Here is a 25163-nt window from a genome sequence, read left to right on the forward strand (position 1 = left end):
GTTTTTAGTAAAATATTTACAACTTTTAAAAGTGCAGTTTCCGTGCTGTGTTGAGACTTAAAACCCGATTGGAATTTTTCAAGAATATTATTTGACATCAAATGGGACTGCAGCTGGGTCAACACAATTTTCTAAAGAATCTTAGAAAGAAATGGCAAGTTTGATAGAAACAAGATTGGGCCTTTTTTAATAATGGAGTTACTGTAGCTGTTTTTAGGCAGTCAGGAACAACCCCAGTAATTAGACTAGTGTTAAAAATAGTTAACCCTGCTAGAAATTTTACGTTCCCAGAACATTCTCAGAACATCCACTGGTATTAAGGACGTTGTCTAGTAACGTTCCCAGAACGTTCAGAGACGTCACGATGTGGAGTTCTTTTAAGGGTTGGGGGACGTTATTTGGTGGACCTTCAGGGAACATTCAGGAAGTTATGGGAATGTTTAGGGGACTATTACTATAGGACGTTCTGTTAACTTCCCAAATGTCCTCTTTGTAACGTTCTCGCTTGACCATAAAATAACCAAAATAGAACGTCCCCCTACACTCATATCGGGAACCTTATTAAATGACCAACAGAGGACCATGTGGGAACGTTCTGTTAATGTCCCAAATGTCCTCATTGTAACATTCTTATGTGACCATAAAATAACCAAATTGGAACGTCCCCCTAAAGTCATATAAGGAACCTTGAACTGCAGCACTTTCATTACCAAAAGAGGACATTTTAGAAACGTCCTGAATGTTCTGTAAAGGTTTAGAATTTGTGTCACTTTTAGAGAACTTTTAGGCAAAGTTGCACAAGGTCATGAGAATGTCACCTTCTATGTGGGTGTTTTATAGAAAATAATAAAGTTTCACCGTTATGGAGGCGAGCATTTGCTTTAGATGGGCTCTTGATTCTTCATATTTTATCATTAGATTTTCTCTGGCTGCTTTAACACGCTTGTTACATTAAAAAACGCAAGAGAAATTCTGATCATATGAATTTGGTTATTTAGTGATCGTGTTAAAACATGAAGACAGATTAATTCTATCCAGAGAATAAACTTTTGTTAGTCAATTTAGCTCTAATTTTCAATTAAATTTTTTGACACTTTGCCATAAAGTGCGTATTATATGCACGCCAAAACTCATTTTGCCGTATACATTCCACGAGATTACACACTCGTATTATTGATACGCATTTTCGTGTGATCGGGCTTCAAAAAAGTTATGTGCACCCCTGCCCATCATACACAGAGACTCCTTTGCGCGGTCAGTTAATGATATGCTAAAGCCATTAATATTATAAAGCGACGAGAATACTTTTGTGCAGAGTCTTTATTAAACAATATGACGATTGATTTCAAAACACTGCTTCATGAAGCTTCGAAGCTTTACGAATAATTTGTTTTGAATCAGTGGTTCATAGCTCCAAAGTCACATGATTTCAGTAAACGAGGCTTCGTTACATCATAAGTGTTTTGAAACTTCAATAGTTCACGTGACTTTGGCAGTTTGATACGCGCTCTGAACCACTGATTCAAAACAAAAGATTCGTAAAGCTTCGAAGCTTCATGAAGCAGTGTTTTGAAATCTCCCATCACTAGATATTGTTGAAAAAAGTCACTATTTTGTTAATTTTGGTGCACAAAAAGTATTCTTGTCACTTTATAATATTAAGGTAGAAACACTGTAGACACATGAACTGTTTTAAATATGTTTTAGTAGTTTTCTGGGAACTGAAAAAGGGAGTGTTATTGCCGGCGATGCAGGCCTTACGGAACCATCAGATTTTATCAAAAATATCTTAAAAGGTCTTACGGGTGTGGAATGACATGAGGGTGAGTAATTAATGACATAATTTTCATTTTTGGGTGAACTAACCCTTGAAATCCCAATATAAACATACTTTAAAGGTGCCCTCGAATGAAAAATTGAATTTATCTTGGCATAGTCAAATAACAAGAGTTCAGTACATGGAAATGACATACAGTGAGTCTCAAACACCATTGTTTCCTCCTTCTTATATAAATCTCATTTGTTTAAAAGACCTCCGAAGAACAGGCGAATCTCAACATAACACCGACTGTTACGTAACAGTTGGGATCATTAATATGTACGCCCCCAATATTTGCATATGCCAGCCCATGTTCCCAACATTATGAAAGGCATTACACAAGGGCAGCCAGTATTAACGTCTGGATCTGCACAGGTGAATCAACAGACTAGGTAAGCAAGCAAGAACAATAGTGAAAAATGGCAGATGGAGCAATAATAACTGACATGATCCATGACATCATGATATTTTTAGTGATATTTGTAAATTGTCTTTCTAAATGTTTCGTTAGCATGTTGCTAATGTACTGTTAAATGTGGTTAAAGTTACCATTGTTTCTTACTGTATTCACGGAGACAAGAGCCGTCGCTATTTTCATTTTTAAACACTTGCAGTCTGTATAATTCATAAACACAACTTCATTCTTTATAAATCTCTCCAACAGTGTAGCATTAGCCGTTAGCCACGGAGGACAGCCTCAAATTCATTCATAATCAAATGTAAACAATATAACAGTATACAATACTCACATAATCTGACGCATGCATGCAGCATGCATGACGAACACTTTGTAAAGATCCATTTGAGGGTTATATTAGCTGTGTAAACTTTGTTTATGCACTGTTCAAGGCAAGCGCGAGCTCTTGGGGCATGGAGCACGAGAATTAAAGGGCCAGTAGCCCTGAATTGGCTCATTTATAATGATGCCCCAAAATAGGCAGTTAAAAAAATGAATTTAAAAAAATCTATGGGGTATTTTGAGCTGAAACTTCACAGACACATTCAGGAGACACCTTAGACTTATATTACATATTTTTTTAAAAAGTTCTAGGGCACCTTTAAATGCTTTAGAAAAAACAAACAAACAAAAAAAAACAAATCCATCATCTATGTAGGATCTTAGAGAAACATACGTTTTTGAGTTTTGACCATTTTGGCTCCTTTTATACTATTTTTCTTTTCTTATTTTATTGTTCTAAAAACTGTGAGATCTTGTGAGGTGATTGTGTCCTTTCTTTTCATCATTTTGCTTTTGGACTATCGTCTTTCTCAGTGAAAGCTACTACTTTTGAAATACCTTAGGATATAAAAGGATGTACATCTATTGGTCTTTTTAAATTGAAGCTTAAATCTTTTTAAAAAATCTATCCAACTCTGTAAACATTGACATGGTTGCAGTTTAATTAACTTCTTAATAATTTGTTTTATGTATTTATTTTTGCCTCTAATACAGCAGAATATGTGTGTGTGTTTTTTGGAACTGTTTGTGATATTGTACCGGGGCACTGTGGGTGAAAATTAGCTTTGGGTTAAATCCGGTACAATGCATGAAATGGAAACATTTATGTTTAAAATTATACATGGTCCCTTTTCAAATAAATAAAAATATATTGAGAGATTTTTTTTTTTTTTTTTATTAACTGAAAAGTAAGGATAGTCCAGATAAAGTACAAGCTCTATATTCAGTACAGTGTGTCTGATTGTAGGATGAAGAGCTGCTGGATTCAGTGCAGCAGGAAGTAGGCAGAGGTGGAGATTCCAGGGGTCAGAAAGTAAAAGTCCTGCCATATTTTTATTCCACCCACTGAAGTATTAATGAGATAAATAAGTGATTAATTGAGTGATGATTGAGCATTATTGAAGACACCTGATGATAACAAGCAGAATCACCAAAGGAGAAAATCACAATTTTTAAGTTACCATCATCGAGGTCAGGGTTTGTTTTAGTTGAGCTCTTGACCCTTGCCTTTTTAGTATTAGATTTTGTTTGGGCAGATTTAACTGCATTAAAACCAACCAGACAAGCAAAGTTAAAAGATGATCAGGTGTTGGTTATGTTTTCTCAAAATCATTATTTGATCTGAATCACTGAGCTCATTTAGAGCCCAATCTCTGAGTTAGTTTTACATTATTGATTACAGCAGCACTGTGATTCTGCAGAAGATCAGCTTATACAATACAGAATTTTTTTTTTTAAAAAGTTGTCCTTATCACAAAAAAAAAAACTTCTTTTAGGCACACACAAACATCAAGTATCAGCCTGTGAATCTCAACAACGGTGACAAGCAACATATTCTGATCAACAGATCAACTCTGAACATTAGAAAACAAGCTACTAAAAAGTCACAGAAAAATAGCAAAATTTTAATAGTGAGAATAAATGAAATTACTAAAATAATTAAGCTCATAATTTATTCATGCAGCAATGCATGATGGGAGCCATGGATGAATTTTGATTGGTGGCTCCCAGAATGCACTGCAACATGCTTTATGATGGCCACCACTGTTGAGATTCACAGGATGATTCTTGATGTCTGTGTGTTTAAATGAGCTCTGCTTTTTTTTTTTTTTTTTTAAATCAGAACTCTAAAAAAAAAAAAAAAAAAAAATGTATTGTAAAAGCTGATCTTGTGCTGTAGAATCACAGTTCTGTTGTAATCAATAATGTAAATCTAACTCAGAGATTGGGCTCTAAATGAGTTCAGTGATTCAGACCAAATAATGTTTATGTAAAAACATAACCAACAACACCTGATCATCTTTTAACTTTGCTTGTCTGTTTGGTTTTAATGCAGTTAAAACTGCCCAAACAAAATCTAATATTAAAAAGTCAAGGATCAAGAGCTCAACTAAAACAAACCCTGACCTCGATGATGGTAACTTAAAAATTGTGATTTTCTCCTTTGGTGATTCTGCTTGTTATCATCAGGTGTCTTCAATAATGGTCAATCATCACTCAATTAATCACTTATTTATCTCATTAATGCTTCAGTGGGTGGAATAAAAATATGGCAGGACTTTTACTTTCTGACCCCTGGAATCTCCACCTCTGGAAGTAGGAGAGCAGAGAACAGCAGAGGAACAGGAAGCTCTGGGAGACACTCTGAGCACCGTTACACAGGCTCCCCTCACAACATGAGAAGCTCCCAAGATTAAGACTATCTGCTGCTTCTGCTACAGTATCACAGACGGATTTAGAAATGCAGCCTTTTTTAAAAAATGTCTGGCCATCAATATCCGCTGATGAAAAGAATCAAATGTTTAAAATTAATGATGGACATAAAAAAAAGAAAACATCAATCTTCATCCTTTTCCAGTTTGTTTTTTTACCTGTAGATGTAATGCAGTGGTCTTCAGTCCCTGAACAGCTCACAGTGTTTGAGCAGCTCTGATCATCACAATAAAAACATTTCTTTCCATTGGGGACAGTAGTGCTGGGAGGATCTACAGGAGGAAAAGTATTATTTGATTTTCTCTACTTTCTGTATTTTCTGTAAAATATCTAATGAAACAGCACTCCTTTAGCTGCTCCATTCAATCAGATCATGACAGACAAGATGCACCCTGTTTTATTTCCTGATTGAATGTCATTTGGAAGTAAAATGAGTGTTGACTTTAAATAAGTCATTTGCACATGATCATTGAAGGACAATACCTGGAGCATCTTGGAGGTTACACTCGTCTGTGTCACAGCAGGAATAAGTCTTTGAACTGCCTAAGTTCATGGTCCCATTTTGACATGCAGGAACACAACCTTTAATCTTCATTTTTGAACTAATGTCACCTAAAAAAACATGAATGATACACGAAAGACCAATTAAATACAATTAAATACGTAACATTACTAAGAGAAAACAAATTAAATATCAGAAATCTATGCAGAAGATTTAAGATTTAGTTAAATAAAACAGTACATTTAAATCATATTGGACTTACCAATTTGTGTAACTGTTAAACTCAAGCACCGAGTAGATTCACTGGGACATGTTTTTACCGTTTGTCCCACACAAGAACCCGTCAGATTTATGCATGCATAGCAGTTGAGAGAGTGTCCTTTAGTAATGAAACAGAGAAAAAGGCATCAGTGATCTGTTATTATTCTCAGTAACATCACAAACACTATTTGTCTTTGTACCTGCAGTGAAAAGAATGAAGAGGAGAAAAACTGAGATTTGCAGATCCATCTTTGATCAGGAGGAGAATGAAATAACTTCTGTTTCAGTGTCCATTTTATATCTTATAAAAAGGGGAGGGTCTTCATGAGAAAATGTGTGCTTGTGCATGTGGGTCCATAAAATGAAAGCCAGTGCTGTTTGGACCCAAACATTCTTTAAAATATGTTTTTATATTCTGTAGAAGAAAGAAAATCACACATCAGTACATATAGATTTAGTTATTACCTATTCTGTGGTATGTGAAGTTATTGAGAAACCAAGACTTTTCTGTGAGCTTTTCACTTAAATATACTTTATTGTTGCTACATTAAGCTAGTGTTTCCCAACCATGTTCCTGCTGGAGGCACACCGACTGTTACGCTTCCAGGAACAGGGTGGGAAACAAGTTCACGAGTGCCAGACGAGTCTGGGGTGTGTTTCCCCGAAAGCATCATTAGCCAAATATGGTCGCAAGTTCCGTCGTTATCAGCACAGTTCAACGAGTCAGTGATTCATGAAACCATGGTTCTAATCAGAGGTGGAAAGTCCAGGGGTCAGAAAGTAAATGTCCTGCCATATTTTTTTTTCCACCCATTGAAGCGGTGTTAAAGTTAATGAGCTAAATAAGTGATTAATTGAGTGATTATTGAGCATTATTGAAGACACCTGATGATAACAAGCAGAATCACCAAAGGAGAAAAATCACAATTTTTAAGACACCATCACAGAGGTCAAGGTTTGCTTTAGTTGGGCTCTTGACCCTTCACTCTTTAATATTAGAACTTGTTTGGGCTGCTGTAACTGAGTTATAACAGCCAGACAAGCAAAGAAAAGATGGTCAGGTAATGTTGGTTATGTTTTCACATAATCATTATTTAATCTGAATCACTGAACTCATTTAGAGCCCAATCTCTGAGTTAGGTTTACATTATTGATTACAGCATCACTGAGATTCTACAGCACAAGATCAGCTTTATCAATAAAATAAGAATTTTTTAAAAAGTTGTTCTGATCAAAAAAAGAAAAATTTGTCTTCCAGGCACACACAGACATCAAGAATCAGCCTGTGAATCTCAACAACGGTGGCAAGCAACATATTCTGATCAACAGATCAACTGTGAACATTAAAAAACAAGCTACTAAAAAGTCACAGAAAAACAGCAACATTTAAATAGTGAGAATAAAGAAAATTACTAAGACAATTCATCTCATAATTTATTCATGCAGCAATGCATGATGGGAGCTGTGGATGAATTTTGATTGGTGGCACCCAGAATGCATTGCAACATGCTTTATTATTCTCACCACTGTTGAGATTCACAGACTGATTCTTGATATCTGTGTGTCTAAATAAGAGCCTTTTTTTTTCTAAGAACTTTTCATGAAACCTTTGAATTATTTTGAAGAAAACTGGATCTTGTGCTGTAGAATCTCAGTGATGCTGTAATGAATAATGTAAACCTAACTCAGAGATTGGGCTCTAAATGAGTTCAGTGATTCAGAGCAACTAATGATTATGTGATAACATAACCAGCGTTATCTGACCATCTTTTCTCTTTGCTTGTCTGGCTGTTATAACTCAGCTACAGCAGCTCAAACAAGTTCTAATATTAAAAAGGGTCAAGAGCCCAACTAAAGCAAACCATGACCTCTGTGATGGTGTCTTAAAAATTGTGATTTTCTCCTTTGGTGATTCTGCTTGTTATCATCAGGTGTCTTCAATAATGCTCAATCATCACTCAATTAATCACTTAATTATCTCATTAACTTTAACACTGCTTCAGTGGGTGGAAAAAAAAATATGGCAGGACTTTTACTTTCTGACCCCTGGACTTTCCACCTCTGGTTCTAATAAACATTCGCAAACAGCATCGCAAAGTTATGTGTTTGGAAAAACAGCTCTCGTGAAGTGGTCCTTATATTGAGCAAAATAAGCATGCTGACTTTCACTACAATCTATATATTTTACTTCAAATACACAAATGTAATTTACGTCTTTCAGTTTGTCAAGAGATTTAAAGCACAGTTTTCGAAGTGTGTGTATCTGCGTATACGTGCTCTAGTAAGAACGAGCCAATGCTTCAATCTGGAAATAAAGTAAATAACCGAGAAAAACGAAATTAGTCCCCAGATGCCATGTCCGTCAAAACATCTTAATTCGATCTCAAACTGACTCATAAACAGTCGTGATTAGCTAGTGAATTTCTTCAGCGATGCATCATAACCTACTATGTCTTAGTACGTCAAACTAGCCTGGGTGCCAGCCCGAACCCCGCCCACAACATTTTTTGGACGGGAAGTTCGGTCTGGACTCGATCCATTGTGAGTAATTATGCTCGGCTCCCAGAAGGCCGAGCCAATCAAATTGCCAGGGCGGGCTTAATCGATGATGGACAGGCTATCTGCGGTTACATAACCACCACGTCATCAAAGAGCGCTTGGGTTGAATTGGTTTTCACCAACGATGACTGCAGCTGGAGAAGTAAGATGTTTAGATTCCGCTATCACGTCTGTAATAAAAGAAATCGACAGCGCATTAATTTTAAAAGACGAACAAAGAACCGCAATCAAGGCATTTGTCGATGGGAAAGATGTGTTTGCCGTCCTTCCAACGGGATTCGGCAAAAGTTTAAGTACAAGTTCAACATACGTCACTTACTGCGTTGCTCTGATTGGTTGTAGGTCTATCCAATTGAGTGCAGAGGTTTTTTTTTTACTGGTTCGGTTAAGACACGCCCCATAATTCAAGTGCAATGGAGCAGTATCAGACTCACATTCTGCCTAGAATATGAGTATGACGAAGTCAGGCTAACGTCAAACCCCTGGCTGCCAGGAAACCAGCGGGAAGAGAAGTCTCAGGTTGCAAGGAAGGACGGGAAGAGGAGGAGAGAAAACAAGGGGGAAAAGCAGAAAGAAAAAAAAAGACAAAAGTACAAGGCTGCAGAAGAATGCTAGAGAATAATCATTTTCCCGCCGGAACGCGCTCCTTCAGTTGGACTGAGTGGCAGAAGAACCTGCTGCATGACTGGATTTAATTAAATAGCATTGTTAAAGAGGCACTAGAGGTTCAAACTTCAATTATCATCCAATACACATTTTTGTTGAATCCAGCAAATTTCTCCTCACAATGCCGTTTGTGGTGCCAGATCTTTGTTTATAGCCCTTAAACTAACTTTATGTCATGTGTCTTTTCTCCATTAACTAGTATGCAGGAATAGGTGGAGAGTCATTGGCAACGTTGCTGAAGCGTGCTACCGCCTCCCTGACCTATAGCGCCCTCTGTCTTCCTGATAACATCTCTGAGAGAGGCCTGGAGAATGTACCCCACTACTACTACAGAGATGATGGGATGAAACTGTGGAACATCATCAACAAGTATGACTACCGGTGGAGTTAATCTAGTGTTTTTTTAATAGGCTTTATGCTTTCTACTCTCCAACTATGTGTATGTGTGTGTTACTTAAGACATCCAGGTTTTAGGGCTGAACTAATACGTCCTGGTGCACTTTCTGATTCATATTTCAACAAATACAGTGTCAGTTATACAGGTTCATGAGTTTAATAGTCAGTAAGCACATGCTGTACTGTGTTGCAAGTCCCTTTGAATAAATTCCAGCTTAAGAAATAAATGCAAAGCAATTCAAAAAAAAAAAAAAAAAGAAAAGAAAAAAGGTAAGCTATAAATATGTAAACCTGAAACATCTGACTGTGTTGCTTACAGGTTTGTTGCGGCTTTCTTGTCACACTACTATCAATGTGATGCACACATGCAGAAGGACACAGAGCTGCAGCAATGGATCAGTGAGATATTCACCAATGGCTTCCTGGGAAGAGATGGCTCAGGTGTGTTATTTACCTTTACATTTATTAATTTGGCAGATGCTTTTTTTCCAAAGCGCCTTAGAAGTGAGGAATACAACAAGCGATGAGATATAGACTCAAGAAGTGTTCACAATACAACTTTCAGCATAAGCTACAATAGGCAGAGATTAAAGGAAATGAAATGGGCTAGACCAATGAGTATGCATTTCCAAAGGAACTGTTGCCATATCAGGACATTTAATCCAACAAAGGTTTCCTTTTCTTTTTTGTGATCATCTCAGTATTTGCACTGCATAGCATAGACATGTTTGAGGCACAACCTCTTTTGTAAACCCCACTGTAATTAACTAGAACATTGTCATTGACTAGAACTGAACCAGGTCAACAGTCAAAAGTAGTTTGTAGTTTATGGCTCAACTCTCCATTTCAGTGTGTGTGCGCACGCATGTATAAACATCCCAAATTGAGTTCCTCACAGAAACAGCCTTTCATTCTACTTCACAGGAATACCATCATCTCTTCAGACTGTGACAGAGCTCGTCAAGTTTGTCACCATGGTGATCTTCACTGCGTCAGCCCAACATGCCGCTCTAAACAATGGACAGGTGAGTTAGTACAAGTCAATTCACTTCCAGTCACACAGAGCCATTAAAGCTGCAGTCCCTGATCCTAATCCCATACGCCTTTTCTCAAATCCAGCGTATTGCTCCATACATTCCTCTAGCTGTCCATTCAGTGTCCGAGCTCAAAAAACCCTCTGCTATCCTGGCTCCTTGAATGAGTAACAAACAGGAGCATGAAGGGGAGGGGTTTCAGTTGATTGGCTATTGAGCTCAACAGATTTGTGGACTTTTAACTCTTGTCTGTTATTTACATTACCTCAAGATACTTCAACCCCCTGGAGCAGGTATTCCACAAAGCCAAGAAAAACCTGTCCATATCCACTTTTCATGGCCTAAGTGATGTTAATTATGTGTTCTTATTATTCTTTGTGAATATTTGGCTTACATGTCATAATTTTTCACCACTTCGTTTCCCCCCCAGTTTGACTTTGGCGGCTGGATGCCTAACTTCCCCAGTGCCCTCAGAAAGCCCCCTCCCAAGGAGAAAGGCCAGACCACTGAGGACACGATCCTGGAGACCCTTCCTGATGTGAGCACGACAGTGAATATAATGGCTGTCCTGAGACTGCTGACCCAGGATTCTGCAGACCAAGTGAGTTTGTACATCATCAGAGCAAATGTTCTTGTGTATGGCATGATATTATTCTGGATGTCAATGTCTTACTTACACTGCTTTGCATTACCTTACCGTTACATTACAAAGGACATTTAGCAAACTGTGAGCATAGTGTTGCAGTGGACTCTTGCAGAATATTAGTGTGCTGTCATCAGTGCTTCCCACACATAGACTTTACTTGGGCGGGCCGCCCAGGAAAAATAACGGCCGCCCAAGTATACTGGAGACACATTTTTGCTTTTATTATATTTATCTCTTATACTTTTAATATCCGCCCAAGATAATGAAACCATCCGTGATCGATTAACTAGTCGTTTCGTACCTGCTCATTATGTTATGTGTGCGTCAGAACTGTTTACTCCCGCTGACATTCCCATGTGCGCTGCATTTTGCAAAGTCACTAAGGGGGCGCTGTTGCGTGTTCTATTTTTTTTTACAGCCTATGGTTCTACAGGCTCGCGCAAAACTGCTTCAAAGTGATTCTCAATCAGTGAAAAGTGCAGATTTATGCCAAGCGATTGCTCATGAACTGAAGTTGATGAATTATTACAATGTCTACTTCATGGCCTTTATATAAAACATTTTATACGGTTGTAAGAATCTGAAGGAATAGACATTTCAAAATAAGAGTCCCGGTGTATTTCGAGCTTGTTTATAATTAAAAGTCACACGCTAAGTTTTTTTCTTTTACTTTTGGGCATTATTGGTATTTTGGTTACACAATAAATTGTATTTAATTTGATTTCCATTTAATTCATAGTAAATTACTGTAGTCTCGGAGCCCCAAAGGAACAGGAAAAAAAAAAAGAAAAGAAATTTTACTGGTGGTGGAAAAAAATTTGATGGGAGGAATTTTTTTTTCATTTTTGCGTTCCCTCGCAAAGATTTGCGTTCCCTCGCAAAGATGTTTTGCGTTCCCTCGCAAAGATTGCGTTCCTCGCAAAGATGTTTTGCGTTCCCTCGCATATAATCGTTCCCTTGCTGTGATCGGACAAACACTCCTCTTTATTCCCGCTGGCTACAGTAGTGTTTCAGTTATAACATACGTTAATAATGCACACAAATAGCGCGGCTATAGAGTTTGAACTTGTTGGACTCAAAAATGAAGAAATGCAGTCAGTGCTTATGTCAAGCATTCAGTTGGCAATATATTCACAGATTCGAGCTTCCCGGATTAGATCGTGAAAACGTTGTTAAAAACACAAATAAGCTACTTCCAATCATAGAACCTAGCAAAGCTAAAACCCATTTTCCTCAAATGGTTTTAAAAAATTGGTCTCTATGAGCAGGCCGGAGATACACGCCTGAAGGGACCGTCTGAAATGCAAACCCAACACTTAGTAAAAAAAAAAAAAAAAATGCATAACGTTTATGATTATTAATTATTAAATAAAATAATATAATAATAACTTAACTGTTATTATAAAAATTAAATAAATTGTAATGCATCAAATCCATAAGCCATTATCATGCAAAAGCTGTTGTATGTAAGCTGTGTACCAACATATTTGTGTAAAGAAGGCCTAAGTGCTACTTGCCAAACTAAGTGTTGTAGTACCTATAACCAGCAGGAGAGCAGTGATGTATGAACTGAATTTGGTGCCATACAGTATGTTACAGTGAAGTTATTGAGTATTTTTCTATATAAAATGAGCAAAAGGGTTTCGGGTTTTGCACTTTTCAGACGGTCCCTTCAGGCGTGTATCTCCGCCGCCTGCTCATAGAGACCAATTTATTAAAAACACATTTGAGGAAAATTGGGTTGTTGTAGCTTGTTGTCTAGGCTACTATGATTGGAAGTAGCTGCATTTGTGTTTTAACAACGTTTAGCTCACGAGTTATTAATCCGGGAAGCTCGAATCTGTGATTATTACCAACCGAACTGCTTGACATAAGCACTGACTGCATTCATTTTTGAGTCCAACAAGTTCAAACTCTGAGCCGCGCATTATTTGTGTGCTTATTAACGTATGTTACTAACTAAAACACTACTGCCAGCCAGCGGGACATAAAGAGGAAGTGTTTGTCTGAGCTCACAGAGGAACGATTTAACTTTGCAGGGAACCAAAACATCTTTGGTGGGAACGCAAAACATCTTTGCGAGGGAACCACTTTGCGAGGGAACAAAACATCTTTGCGAGGGAACGCAATCTTTGCGAGGGAACGCAATCTTTGCGAGGGAACGCAAAAGATTTGAAAAAAAAAATAATTCCTCCCATCCCAAATTTTTTTTCCACCACCAAGTAAAATTTCCTTCCTTCCCATTTTTTTTTTTCTACCACCATGTCCCTTTAGGGGCTCCGTAGTAGTCTCCCCCACAGGAAGAAAAGACTAAGAACATTATTTGACACATATATTATTCATTTTATAAATTTTACTAGTAAAATCTGTGTCCCATTCACTGAATGAGATAATATATGACAGCAAAGAAAACATAGGAAAAGGAGAACCATTTAAATGCTGTAATTTTGCATAATTTACAATGCATAATAATAGTATGTAATTAAATGTAATAGTATGCTATGTAATTCAAATTAAATAAAAAATAAAATAAATAATGATAAAAACATTATTTGTTTGTCACATGTAGTAGACCATTTTTGTGCTGTGGGTAATAGGAGGATTTTTCACCTGGCTACCACCGCAAGTATATTTCAAACCTGTGGGAAGCACTGTGTCATACACGGCATGTTAAACATTGATATAAGCATGTTTAATATCAACATGATATTTACGATTACAATCTTGTTACCCTGTCCATAGTACCCTCTGGGACATTTCCCAGAAAATCTGCATGATGAAGAGGTCCTCTGCAAGCTCATTGAAGAGTTTCAGAAGGATCTGAGGAAGTTGTCGGATCTCATCGAGGAGCGGAACAAGAATTTGGAGCTTCCCTACACCTATCTGAACCCCAAAAATGTGGACAACAGTGTAGCCATTTGAAAGGAGACAGAATTCTTTCTTACCGTGTTTGTATTTCTATTTATAACTTTGTCAATAAAAATAAAGACCAAAGCAAAAATAACTCAAAGTGAGATCATGGATATTTCCTTAAATAATGTGAAAGGCACTGCTTGCATTTAAGTTGTGGGTTCTGAGATAAAAGTTTTTACTACTGTGCTGCAGTGTTAATTTCGTCAACCAAAAATTTATGAAATATGTTCGCCGACGACCTTTATTTCCATGACTAAAGCCCGGGATATGCCGCATGATTTGTGGCTGTCCCAAACGAAAGATTGCCATCGTGAAACAATCATGGTGATTTCTGTGATCGTGGCTCTGAATCGGTGGTCCTATGTAGTATAGTGAGAGAGGTTCAAAGACGGCCATTTCCCAGTCTTGCAACACATAGCCTACAATCATTTTCTGACAGTGTCATAAATTCAGCATGATCATCGTACAGTGTGTTTGGCTGGTCAGTAGACGTAGGTCGTATAGCAGCAATGAAAATGTGACATGAAATCAACGCGACATGGTGCTAAAACTGAAAACTGCTTACCTCAAGCTCTTTTCCCTTCTTTTGCCGCTTCCTTTTTATTTTCAGCACACATAAAATTACAACTGCTGAAGTGTGATTCTACAGTGTTTTGTTTACCAGTAGCTCATGCTGATGATGTTTTACAACACAATGCAATATTGTTGATGAGACTGCAACGTGGCTAAAAGACTAAAAACTGTGATTTCAAAAGAGATTTTGGTATTGTCGAATAAAGGAGCCAAAAATTTACAGACTGTTTTTATGAGCGTTCATGTTTACGGTTCCCAGATTTCCAGAATTTAAACCCCCCAATCTGAGCTTTTCTGTTAAAAGAACACGTTTTACTTAATCTTTGCTATCTGGCAATCCCGCACACGCTCTGTCTACACTGTGTTTTCAGATCATCTGCGCTTCTTCCTCAGATAAGTAAGATTAAGTTTTACGAACATCATTTGAGATTTTGTACTTGAAGTGTCATTCAGTCGGTCTATATTCCACTCCTCGTTTGCTGATTAAATCTGCGACCAAAGTGCAGGCTGATATCCAACAGTGGTGACTGACGTACGACAAAATGCTGAGTTTTGCCGTTCATTTTATTCTACTCCACCTTAAAATAACATTAAAACTGGCCATGTATTTCTAGCAGGTAAAATCCCGTAAATACACGACATTCAATCAAATTACCTAATTTTTCGCGGTCAAAACTGACTGCACCCACATAAGCCAGCAAATCGTGCTACATTAAGTGCTGTTCTCGACAATAAGTGGTTAGCACTTACTAGCATGAAGAACAAATATAGACACAGACTGTATAGAGATTCAAAGGGGCTCTGCGTAGGAATGACACCCAGTATACAAATCAACATAACATGAAACAAAGTTTTATTCAAACTTATTGATCTAACAATCATGTATTTAAAGTCCTGCTGCCATCTCAACACAGCTGTGCCAATTCTGCTGCTGAAACCCTTCATCCTGCTTCATGCTGCTCTTCTCAATGGGGACAACGTTGATCTAGAGGATGAAGAAGATGATGATAATGATGGACCCCTGAACCCCTCAACCTTGAAGCAAGAGTGGGAGAAGATGTGCGGGACAATCTGGCTGCAGCAAACATTCATGTGCTCTCCATCAGCATGATTAAACTGTTTGAAAATTCATGTTTTCATAGCTCTCTCCATTTATTCCTGAAATCTGAGCTGCTGAAGACAAGGTGGATTCATTTTGTTTTCCAAGGAAATAATCCCTCAACTCTACCGAAATTCATCTACACGAATCATTTCACACTGGACAGCTTTGTGAACAAATGTCAATACAAAGGATAATACAAAACATACAGCCTCCAGAGTTATGGAATTATATTTGTCTCAATAAAACTGAACATAACTGAACATATCAAAAATATGCCATTACAAAAGAAGAAAAACAATGAAAATTTAAAAAAATGAACTTAGTTGCATAAATTTAAGCTCTTCAATTATGCTTCATTCTTTGTTAATGTTTTTCTAAGATTCATTTTTGCAAATCGTGGATTCTGAAAACATTGCCACAGGTTTCACTTACAGTTCACAGTTTTTCGTTTGCTGTTTTGGCACAAACCTCTCATGGAGGTGGGCTTAACAGTGCTCTACTCTGATTGGATAGTGAACTTTTGATGAATAGGTGCTCTCTGACCTGGAAGTACAGATGTCACACAGTGGCGCGCATATTGGAAAGCTCTCGCGGGGATTTGTGTGCAATACCTTGTGCTTCGTATTACTAAATATGTAAATAATATTTGACCTTTGATCATCTCAGTCTGTAAAGATGAGCTCTCAGCAGAGACACGGAAGCAGCATCATCTTTCTCAGCTTGTCCTTCAAAGCAGCTTGAAGTAAGTTCGTGTTACTGAAGAAACCAATAACATCGATAAAAGTTTTATTCATGTACAGTGTGCAACAGTTCTGGCTTTATTTGACATTTGTTTAAAAACTTGATAAAGTTTTATTGATTAAAAACTTATGTATATCATGATACCATGTATAGATATAAACAAATTAACTGGAGAGGAAGAGCGAAAGAGAAAAGAGGATGATTGGTTTAAATATCATAAAGGATTTGTTTTTTTTACCTGTAGGAACAAGTGCAAGAAGACATTTTACAGCATATGCTGACAAAGTTTAGCTTGATTATTCGGATTTAAACTTTAGATTTGGATTACTTCCTGGATCCGGCAATTACTGCATTAAATCATGTCAACATCCCAGAAGCTTTATTTAGAGGTCTACAGGAGCTAATCAATATAATTCATGTAAATGTAAGTTCTGAAGAAACTTCATCAACTGCATCTGATATCAGTGAAAAATTTGCTTGACACTCTTGAGGCATACCAGTGCCTCAAGTGCACAAAGTTTCACTGCCCACTTTGTCCAAAGGACAAAATAAAATTTGAGGGGTGCTTCCAGGCAACAGGTCATCTTCAGTCACATTTATCCTGAGTGGTACTACATGGCTGTAAGTAGACAAAATCATTTTTATTACATGCTACATAAACTATGTATTGACAAAAGGTAATTTTTGTTCTCATTTTATAATTAATATTTATTTTAGGTTTCAAAATATGTAAATGCAACCTCTTGTGTCACAAAGCTGCACATTACCATTGTTGTTACTATGGCAAACCAATAATACGTCGGACAGACTTGGAAAAACACGTCCTTAGACACAGCACAAATATAAGTGCAGAAAGACAGTTAACCAGGACAATCCGAAGACATGATCAACAACCATCTACTGTGACTAGAGCAACAGGGCTCCATAAATCCAGCATGGTTGAAAAACAGCAGCACATTTGCAGACCATTGGCCATGGCCTGTGAACTGGGGCCCGTTCTTCATACGTCGCTAACTCAGTTAGCTGGATTTGATTGTTGACGATTTGGCATGATCTTGGATCGTTTGGTTCTTCGAAGCTCATCCTAGGCTTGCTGTCATAGCAACAGGTCCGTAAGCTCAAACCTGCTCGGGAGCAGGCTTATTTCATGTAAACAGGATTAGATTGAGGCTTTATAAGCGGAGGAGATAGGGAAGTCTGTCGCAGCCATGTCTTGTCCGTTTTTACGCGAGCAACCTGTTGCGGAAGGTGCGAGAATAATTCGCAGAGCTTTACAAATTAATCGGGTATTGCGGGATAGACAGGATCCTTTAGCCCAGCGCGAAAGTGTAATTGTTGAGAGATACCGTTTTTCTCATGAGGGTGTCATTTACATCATTAATTTGTTGGAACCACACATTAAGTGTTCAACACGGAGGAGTCGGGCTTTGACAACTGTACAGACTGTGTGCATTGCCCTGAGATTCTTTGCGAGTGGCACTTTCCTTTATACTATTGGAGACGCAGAGAACTTAGTGAAAAGTGCTGTCTGTCGTGCCATTCGCAAAGTTTACCTGGCACTCAAGCAGTTTTTAGGGGTTTTTGTGGTATTCCCAAGCCACTTAAGACCCCAGGTTGTAAAGCAGAATTTTTTCGCTATTGCAGGTACATTTATAATTGTTAATGACATGCAATCATGACCATGCCAAAAAGTATGACTAACAGTATGTGTCATTCAGGCTTCCCTAACGTGATTGGTGCCATAGACTGCACACACATCCCCATCAAGGCCCCACCTGGCCCAAATGAAGGAGATTTTGTGAACCGAAAGGGGGTTCACAGTGTAAATGTGCAGGTAAGTTACTATTACAATTTATAATATTCCAGATTAGTAATTTATTACATTAAAAAAAAGGAATGAAATCAAAAAGTATGCAGTTGACTGACTAAAATCTCACAGATGGTGTGTGACTCTATGTTCCATATTACAAATGTGGAAGTAAAATGGCCAGGATCAGTGCATGACTCAAGAATTTTCAGAGAGTCACATTTATGCACATTATTTGAACGTGGTAAGGGAACATAAATGTCAAGCTCACAGTATTACACACACACTTATGCTGAGCCTAACAAAACTGCATTTTTCCATTATACAGGGGCTATGCCTGCAGGCAGTATTTTATGACGCCCTTCCCTGACCCAAACCCTGGACCACAAACCCGTTACAATGCAGCTCTAGCCAGGACAAGGGCACGCATTGAAATGACCTTTGGGCAACTAAAGGAAAGATTTCAGTGTCTGAAAAGTCTGAGGGTTGCACCTGACAGGGCCTGTGACATTATTGTTGCATGTGCCATATTGCATAACATCGCCACTATCAGAAAGGAGAGGATCCCTGTGGTGGGGGTGCAGCCTGATGATGACCTCCAGCCAGTGCACTTGGACCAACCTAGTGGCAGAGCTGCACGGGACAGAATTGTGGAACACCATTTTTGAATGTGTAATAAGAGACGACAAATATGCTTAGTTCCCGGAGTTTTATTTAAACAATTCTTTATAAAGAAAAGCCAGCAAGTCATCTTTTGCCTGCAATTAGAGATAGTAGTATTGGTGACTTAGTAGTATTGGTCAATTTCTCCTCTTAATTTGCGTTTTTTCAGCTCAAAATACTAAATTTTTTGTTGAAGATGCTGTTTATAGAGGGAACGGATGTCACCCTGTCATTTTGTAAAAGAAAAAAAAAGAAAAAAAAGGTCAAAACATGCCTCATGCAACAAAAGTAAAAAGTAAAAGTACAACACTGTCCACCTCTGTATTAGTTCTTTGTGCAGACTCTTCTGCAAGCCTTTCTGTAGGCCTTTCTCTAGGTGTGGACTCCTGCAACTCAAATTGCAGACAGAAAGAATAGGTACACAAGTAGGCTATATACAAATTAGTGTAAAGGTATTTATGCACTTACAGGTTCTTCCTCCAAAGGACAGTCTTCTGAGAGGGTTTCTTCACTGTCCTGTGCAATGGAAATAAATGGGTATTACAGAGTGTTGCACTTTCTTTATGCAAGTTAGAAAAAGTACACAACTTACTGCATATGCTTCAGCCACCACTTGCATGGGAACAGGTAAAAGTGTTGGTGTATTATGTAAAACTGCAAAAAAGAGGGGGGGGGGGGTTGTCATTACAATTAACTACACTGTAAAAAATATAATGTGATCAATAACTCATGGCAACATATTTTGTATTAACTAAAAGTTTAGAAGTTTTCACTTTCACAAAGAGTTGAAATTACTGTACCAGTCATTTGGATTATACTTCATTTAATGCAGCAACAAATAATTTTACAGTGTACTAAGAGAATTGAAAGCTCATTTAGCCTACCAGTAATGAAGGTGTTGCTGGTACTGGTCCCTGTCTTTGGGTCTGAGGAAGAGCTGCCCCCAGGGATGCCCTCCACAATGGTTCGGTTTTCATTCAATCCAAGGGCCAGCTCCTCTGCTGGGGTATATTGTGGTGGTGCAGGACCACCACCTGTTTTTTTTTTTTTCAGCCTTTTTCTTGGTGGCTGTTATAAATAGACAAACACATCATTTAACAGTGGCTTTTAAAAAGAAGGAAAAAAAAGTGGCTTTTTAAAATAAAGACAGTATGAATGAAAGGCTACCATTTTGTAGAATATTCTTGTATTTCACTTTTACTTGTTCCCATGTTCTAGTGGGTCCAGTGGTGGCTCTGACATTAAAGAAAGTAAATATTAAATTATTAAAATGCAAAAACACATACTGTAGAAAATGATAGAAACATCTACTATGGACAGCACTTACGCATTTAATTTGTCTGCTACTTTTTGCCAGCCCTCTCTCCTGGCTTTTGCAGACTTTGAGGTGTTCCCTGTCGTTTTAATTAACGACTCAAATTCGGCATAACCTTCCATTAAAAGCTCTTGTTCTGCTTGGGAGAAAAATTGGGCACGTTCTTTGGCCATGCTGAACAGCCAATAGCAGCATTGCTGATCAATGTTTCTACTATCGATACATACCCCTTTTAAGCCAACACATGAACGCGCAATTATCTCAGATAACTCAATCCAGCGATACTAATCATACACAACAGGTGTGTTCGAAGAACCCAATTAGCCGGATCATGATTAGCACGATGATATCATCTTGGATGTGTCATTTGATCTCAGATGTAATAAACGACGTACGAAGAACGGGCCCCTGAGGTGTAAAGAGTACCTGAAAACCATGCTTGAATTAAAGTACAGATATCTTATCTGCCTCGTCTCCCAAATCAAACACCTGTGATTCACAACTAACTGCTAATGCGCTTGCATTTATGTAAAGTAGCCTTGTTGGCAAGTTTGGGTGAGTAAAGGCAAACATACAAGACATAGTACCTACAATGCCTTCTTTATAGCAGAAACTGCTGCAGAAATATTAGGTGCCATGCAAAATGTAATGCAAGTATTGGAGTAAAACATACATTTACTTGTTTACTTGTGTCAAGTAAAGAGTAAAAATTGCTAATATCTTAATACAAAGTATCCAAAAAGATACTTAAGTACAGTAACTAACTGCATTTACTCAAATACTTTACACCACTGGGAAATAGTTCCACAGACAGTCTCCATAAATGGCAGATTTAAAGAAAATTACTGTCGTTTGGCAAATAAATAAATAAATTATGGACGGTTACAAACACATTACCAATCATGTAGGCTTTAAACATAAAGCTTATGTTTAAATGTTTTTCCACTTGCGTGAGCAACGTAATATATAAATTAAAAGTATTAGTTCATACAGGGTTCCCACGGGTCGTGGAATTTTAAAATTTCTATTCCACACATTGAAAGTCAGGAAATTTTATATTTTTTTTGTCCGAGTCATGGAATATCAGGGATTTTTGCATTTTTGAGTTTTTCCATTTGTCAAAATGTATTCTATACCATATTAAACTGAACTTGGACAAGATGTCAATACTGTGTTACTAATTGTGGGTAGCTGTGGCCTACATATTTTGCATGGGGTATTTGAAAAGGGTGCAGATGCCTCAAACTGGAATGTAGACCAGTTCTTAAGTAATGCTTATTGGCTACTGAAAGATTTCCCTGCCTGAGGAGAGGATTATGCTAAAGCTGTCGCACAAACATCTCCTTTTATGCCACTCAAATTCTGTAAAACAAGATGGGTAGAGAATGTCCCAGTTATAGAGAGAATGATCAATATATTGACGAACTTGAAGAAATATGTGAATGCAGTAGAGACAGGCAAATTCCCTAACCCTGGAACTAAATCCTATATTACTGTCAAAGAAAGGTGCAGAGACACCTTTGTTGCCTGCAAAGGTTGCACCTTTCTTGAATATATATCAAACAGACAGGCCTATGATTCCTTTTCTGGCTGCTGATCTTTCTAATGTTATCAGGTCAATTATGGATCATTTTATCAAGCCTGATATGATTGGTAATGCAAACACAGTATTATAACTGATGTCAATAGATGTCACAGACAAAACACTCATTCATGCAACTAAAGTTCATGTGGGGTTCTCTGCAGACAGAATGCTGAAGGAACTGGTGTCATCACAGAAGATCATTGAGAAGAGAGTGTTGGAGTTCAGAATGGATTGCAGAAAGTGCTTACTGACACTTGCAGGGAAATTACAAGAAAAATCTCCACTTGTGTGCAGCATGGATTGCCTAGATCCAGGGAGGATGGCAAGCAATAAAGATTCATTAATGCATCAACAAGTTGAAAAAAATCCTCAAGATGAAAATGAGTGTGATGATATTCTCAAACAGTACAGGAAGTTCATCAATAAGACTGCAGAAGAGAAGGGCAGATTTCACTGACTTCAATCCTGTCACAGGTCAGGTAGATACCCTATTCTATAAAAAGTCAAGAGAAAAGGTGTACGAAACAATGTGGAATGTTGTGGCACTCCTCCTAATGCTTTTGCATGGAAATGCAACCGTGGAGCGAGGTTTTTCAGTCAATAAACAAATCGAGGTTGAAAACATGAAGGAAAGTGTGAATCATTTGAGGTCAGTTGGGGAATTGATAACTTTGTGGTAAATAAGGCCTTCAGTCTGCATCCTTGTCAAGACAGTGATACATCTTTCATCTCAAGGAACAGAAAAGACTTAAAGGAGTAGAAAAACTAAACATGAAAAGGAGATTGATGAGCTGAAGAAAAAGAGAGCACGCCTCAGCTATTGAGAAATCTTCTGATGACCTTGCATTAAAGACAGAAAGTGTAGGCAATCTTACATTGATTGCTCAGTCAAACAGTCTAACACGGTCTGCAAAAACTAAATGTGAAGAATGAACTTGATCACAAACAGAAAATCCTTGTGTTAAACCCCTGAAAACAATTAATTTCTGTAGAAATAGTTCAGAAAAATATCAAAGTCCATTTAACAAATAAAAGAAAAAAATAGTATGTATGTGTTTAAGTTAGATTTGTAATAAAACAACTGTGAATAAGTAAATAAAGTTTACTTATAAACAGTAAAAAAATACTGTTTGTGACCGTTTTTTTGTCTGCTCAGTGCTCTGTTCATTATAGGTCATGGAAATTCAGCTTTTTAGTTTGTGAAAGTCAAGGAAAAGTCAGGGAATTTGACATTTGGCTTAGAGTGGGAACCCTGTTTACATATATATAACGTAATGAATTTAATAAAACATTTAAACGTGACATCTATGAAATAGTGTATACAAAGAGAATCACAATGCTGACAAGCCATGTTCAGTAACAACTATTGGATTTAAACTAAAAATAAGTAAATGTTGTTTGTGTTAAACAGATCAGTTGTGCACTGCAAACCTGGCATCTGTGAAAGCACAATAGCACGTGCTGCTCCTGCGTCATACTGCATGTATAAGGCATGACGATGGTGCATATCTGTTCTCCTCTGCTGGCCTTCCTGCATTGTTAACCAATGTTTCATTTTGACAAAAATAATATCCAAAGCTTAAAACCTAAAGAATTACCTACGTGCAGACGCGTCACAATAGGGCAGGCAATTACCTGGGATCCCACATTTTGAGGCACCAAGCCCAAGGGCTGATCATTTAAACCTCCTTAGTTGTGGCTGTCCTCTCTTGTTTCACTGGTTATGTTTTTGCCGCTTCGCCTCAGCCACCTTTTTCAAACTGGCATAGAGCTTAGGTAGAAAATGCATTATTTGATTTAACATGAAGAGGATTATCTGTCTGGCATAGCCACTCGCTCTGACATAAATGTTCGCTATTAGGCGCATATTCAAGGGCAAATTCCAAACTGCATTTTTGAGCCCTTGAAGAGCACTTTAAGAAAAGGACGCCATTAGTGTTTCAAACGAAAGTGAACAACTGAATCCCTTTACTAAGAGCCTATTTAGTGAAGGGTACATGCAGTGGTCACTGAGAGGAAGTAATCTTATCATTTATGGTCATGTGACCCAGCAAATACTAGTGATTCTTTTTTAAGCTTAGATGATGGAAGAGTTGGGGTGTGACAGTATGGGATTTTTTTCTTACTGTGGTGAAGAAGCAACAAATTACACGGTTTGGTGGTTCACCTGGATGAAGACACCAATCGCAACCAAATTTCCCATTAAACTGAAGGGAATTTTTCAGCTGCATCACAAGCACTAGTGAGAAAAATGCTCGAGAAGTAGCAGGTGCTTTTGTGACAGGATTTTGCCCAGTAAAGCCCTTTGTGGAAAGCATCTCAGCTTCCTCAATGACAGGAGTGAACAATGTAGTCATATTTGGTAATGACCTTCCAAACCATAATGCCATGCAAAGAACATGTTTTTTCTGCTTTCGGGTGGAAATTCATTGACAGCACATTGTAAAGACCAGATAGAATACCCCAATTATTTGAAAACTGGAACACCATCACAATTCCAAAGTAAATTTAGATCTGTCTCACTTATGTTGTTTTCAAGCATTGTTTTCCGCATTTCACTGCCATCGAAAATGTCAGAGACCGCATCATCACTGTGATTGTGGGACCTTCCAAGCTTTGAAAAAATGTCATTGTTTTCCAAGGGATCTTTTATTTGTGATGCCAGTGGTAAATAAATAAAGAAGTTTCCATTTTTTTTGCAAGTAGTCAAATCATACTTGTATTGGCAATCAGTATTCTTACACACACCCTCCCCAGTTTCTCCAATGTACTCAGTACAAGATGGACAATAGAAATGTAATTCCATTTTAACATGCACACCTGATGAGTTTGCTCAAACAGATAGGGAGTATGGGGTGCTATACCAGGCATCAGTTCATTAAGAAGTGTAAGGAGATCTTGAAGAGTTGCTCCTGTAATCTTGTGGCGGAGAACAAATGCTGTGATCATCAGATTTGCCTGTCATCTACACTTTTCTAGGGGAATAAAATTAGATTCATCATCTATGATATCCTAAATTGGCATTATAACAATAACTCAGCACCTAGACAGCAGATAGATTTTAAATAACAAGTAAGGTTGTAACCTAGGGAGTCCACTGGAGGCGAGCGTTGTGAAAACCCAAGTGCAGTTTATTAAGAGTACAAACAAAGAGTAAAATACAAACTTGAACAAAAACAGAGACGTGGCTTGACATGACTTGACTAAACGACTCACCGACAGCAGGTAACATTTACAATACATGACAAAGGAACATGGGGAAGACAATGGCTATAAATACAAGTACTGATAGAACACATGACTAGGACAACCAATGGGGTAGTGACACAAGGAACAAGAGAACCAATAACAGAACAGAACTGAAAACCACAGGACCAAAAACAACCAATGAGAACATGACACATGGACT

The 25163-nt window shown here is 37.8% G+C and overlaps 1 protein-coding gene and 1 long non-coding RNA gene across 3 annotated transcripts; one reads left to right on the forward strand and one right to left on the reverse strand.

The window, feature by feature from the left end:
• Positions 1–9099: 9099 nt before the first annotated feature.
• Positions 9100–14059, forward strand: LOC125253451 (hydroperoxide isomerase ALOXE3-like). Its single transcript, XM_048167410.1, has 5 exons — positions 9100–9348; positions 9695–9816; positions 10300–10400; positions 10840–11010; positions 13798–14059. The coding sequence occupies exons 1-5, from the start codon at positions 9323–9325 to the stop codon at positions 13975–13977; spliced, it is 600 nt and encodes a 199-aa protein (XP_048023367.1). The 5' UTR covers positions 9100–9322; the 3' UTR covers positions 13978–14059.
• A 4318-nt stretch (positions 14060–18377) lies between these two features.
• LOC125253463 lies at positions 18378–20780 on the reverse strand. 2 transcript variants are annotated; one of them, XR_007181452.1, is made up of 4 exons: positions 19739–20780; positions 19447–19508; positions 19323–19370; positions 18378–19246 (listed from the first exon to the last, which is right to left on the reverse strand). It is a non-coding gene; the product is annotated as an uncharacterized LOC125253463 (long non-coding RNA). The 2 variants fall into 2 exon arrangements; XR_007181451.1 differs by having other exon boundaries at positions 18378–19370.
• Between the last annotated feature and the right edge of the window lie 4383 nt (positions 20781–25163).

The sequence above is a fragment of the Megalobrama amblycephala genome, linkage group LG18 (genome assembly GCF_018812025.1).
Source record: "Megalobrama amblycephala isolate DHTTF-2021 linkage group LG18, ASM1881202v1, whole genome shotgun sequence".
NCBI lineage: Eukaryota > Metazoa > Chordata > Actinopteri > Cypriniformes > Xenocyprididae > Megalobrama > Megalobrama amblycephala.

Coding starts and splice junctions, on each gene's coding strand:
- LOC125253451 (XM_048167410.1), top strand. CDS start 9,323: ATGAAACTGTGGAACATCATCAACAA. Junction 9,349..9,694: donor CTGTGGAACATCATCAACAA/GTATGACTACCG, acceptor TGTTGCTTACAG/GTTTGTTGCGGCTTTCTTGT. Junction 9,817..10,299: donor CCTGGGAAGAGATGGCTCAG/GTGTGTTATTTA, acceptor TCTACTTCACAG/GAATACCATCATCTCTTCAG.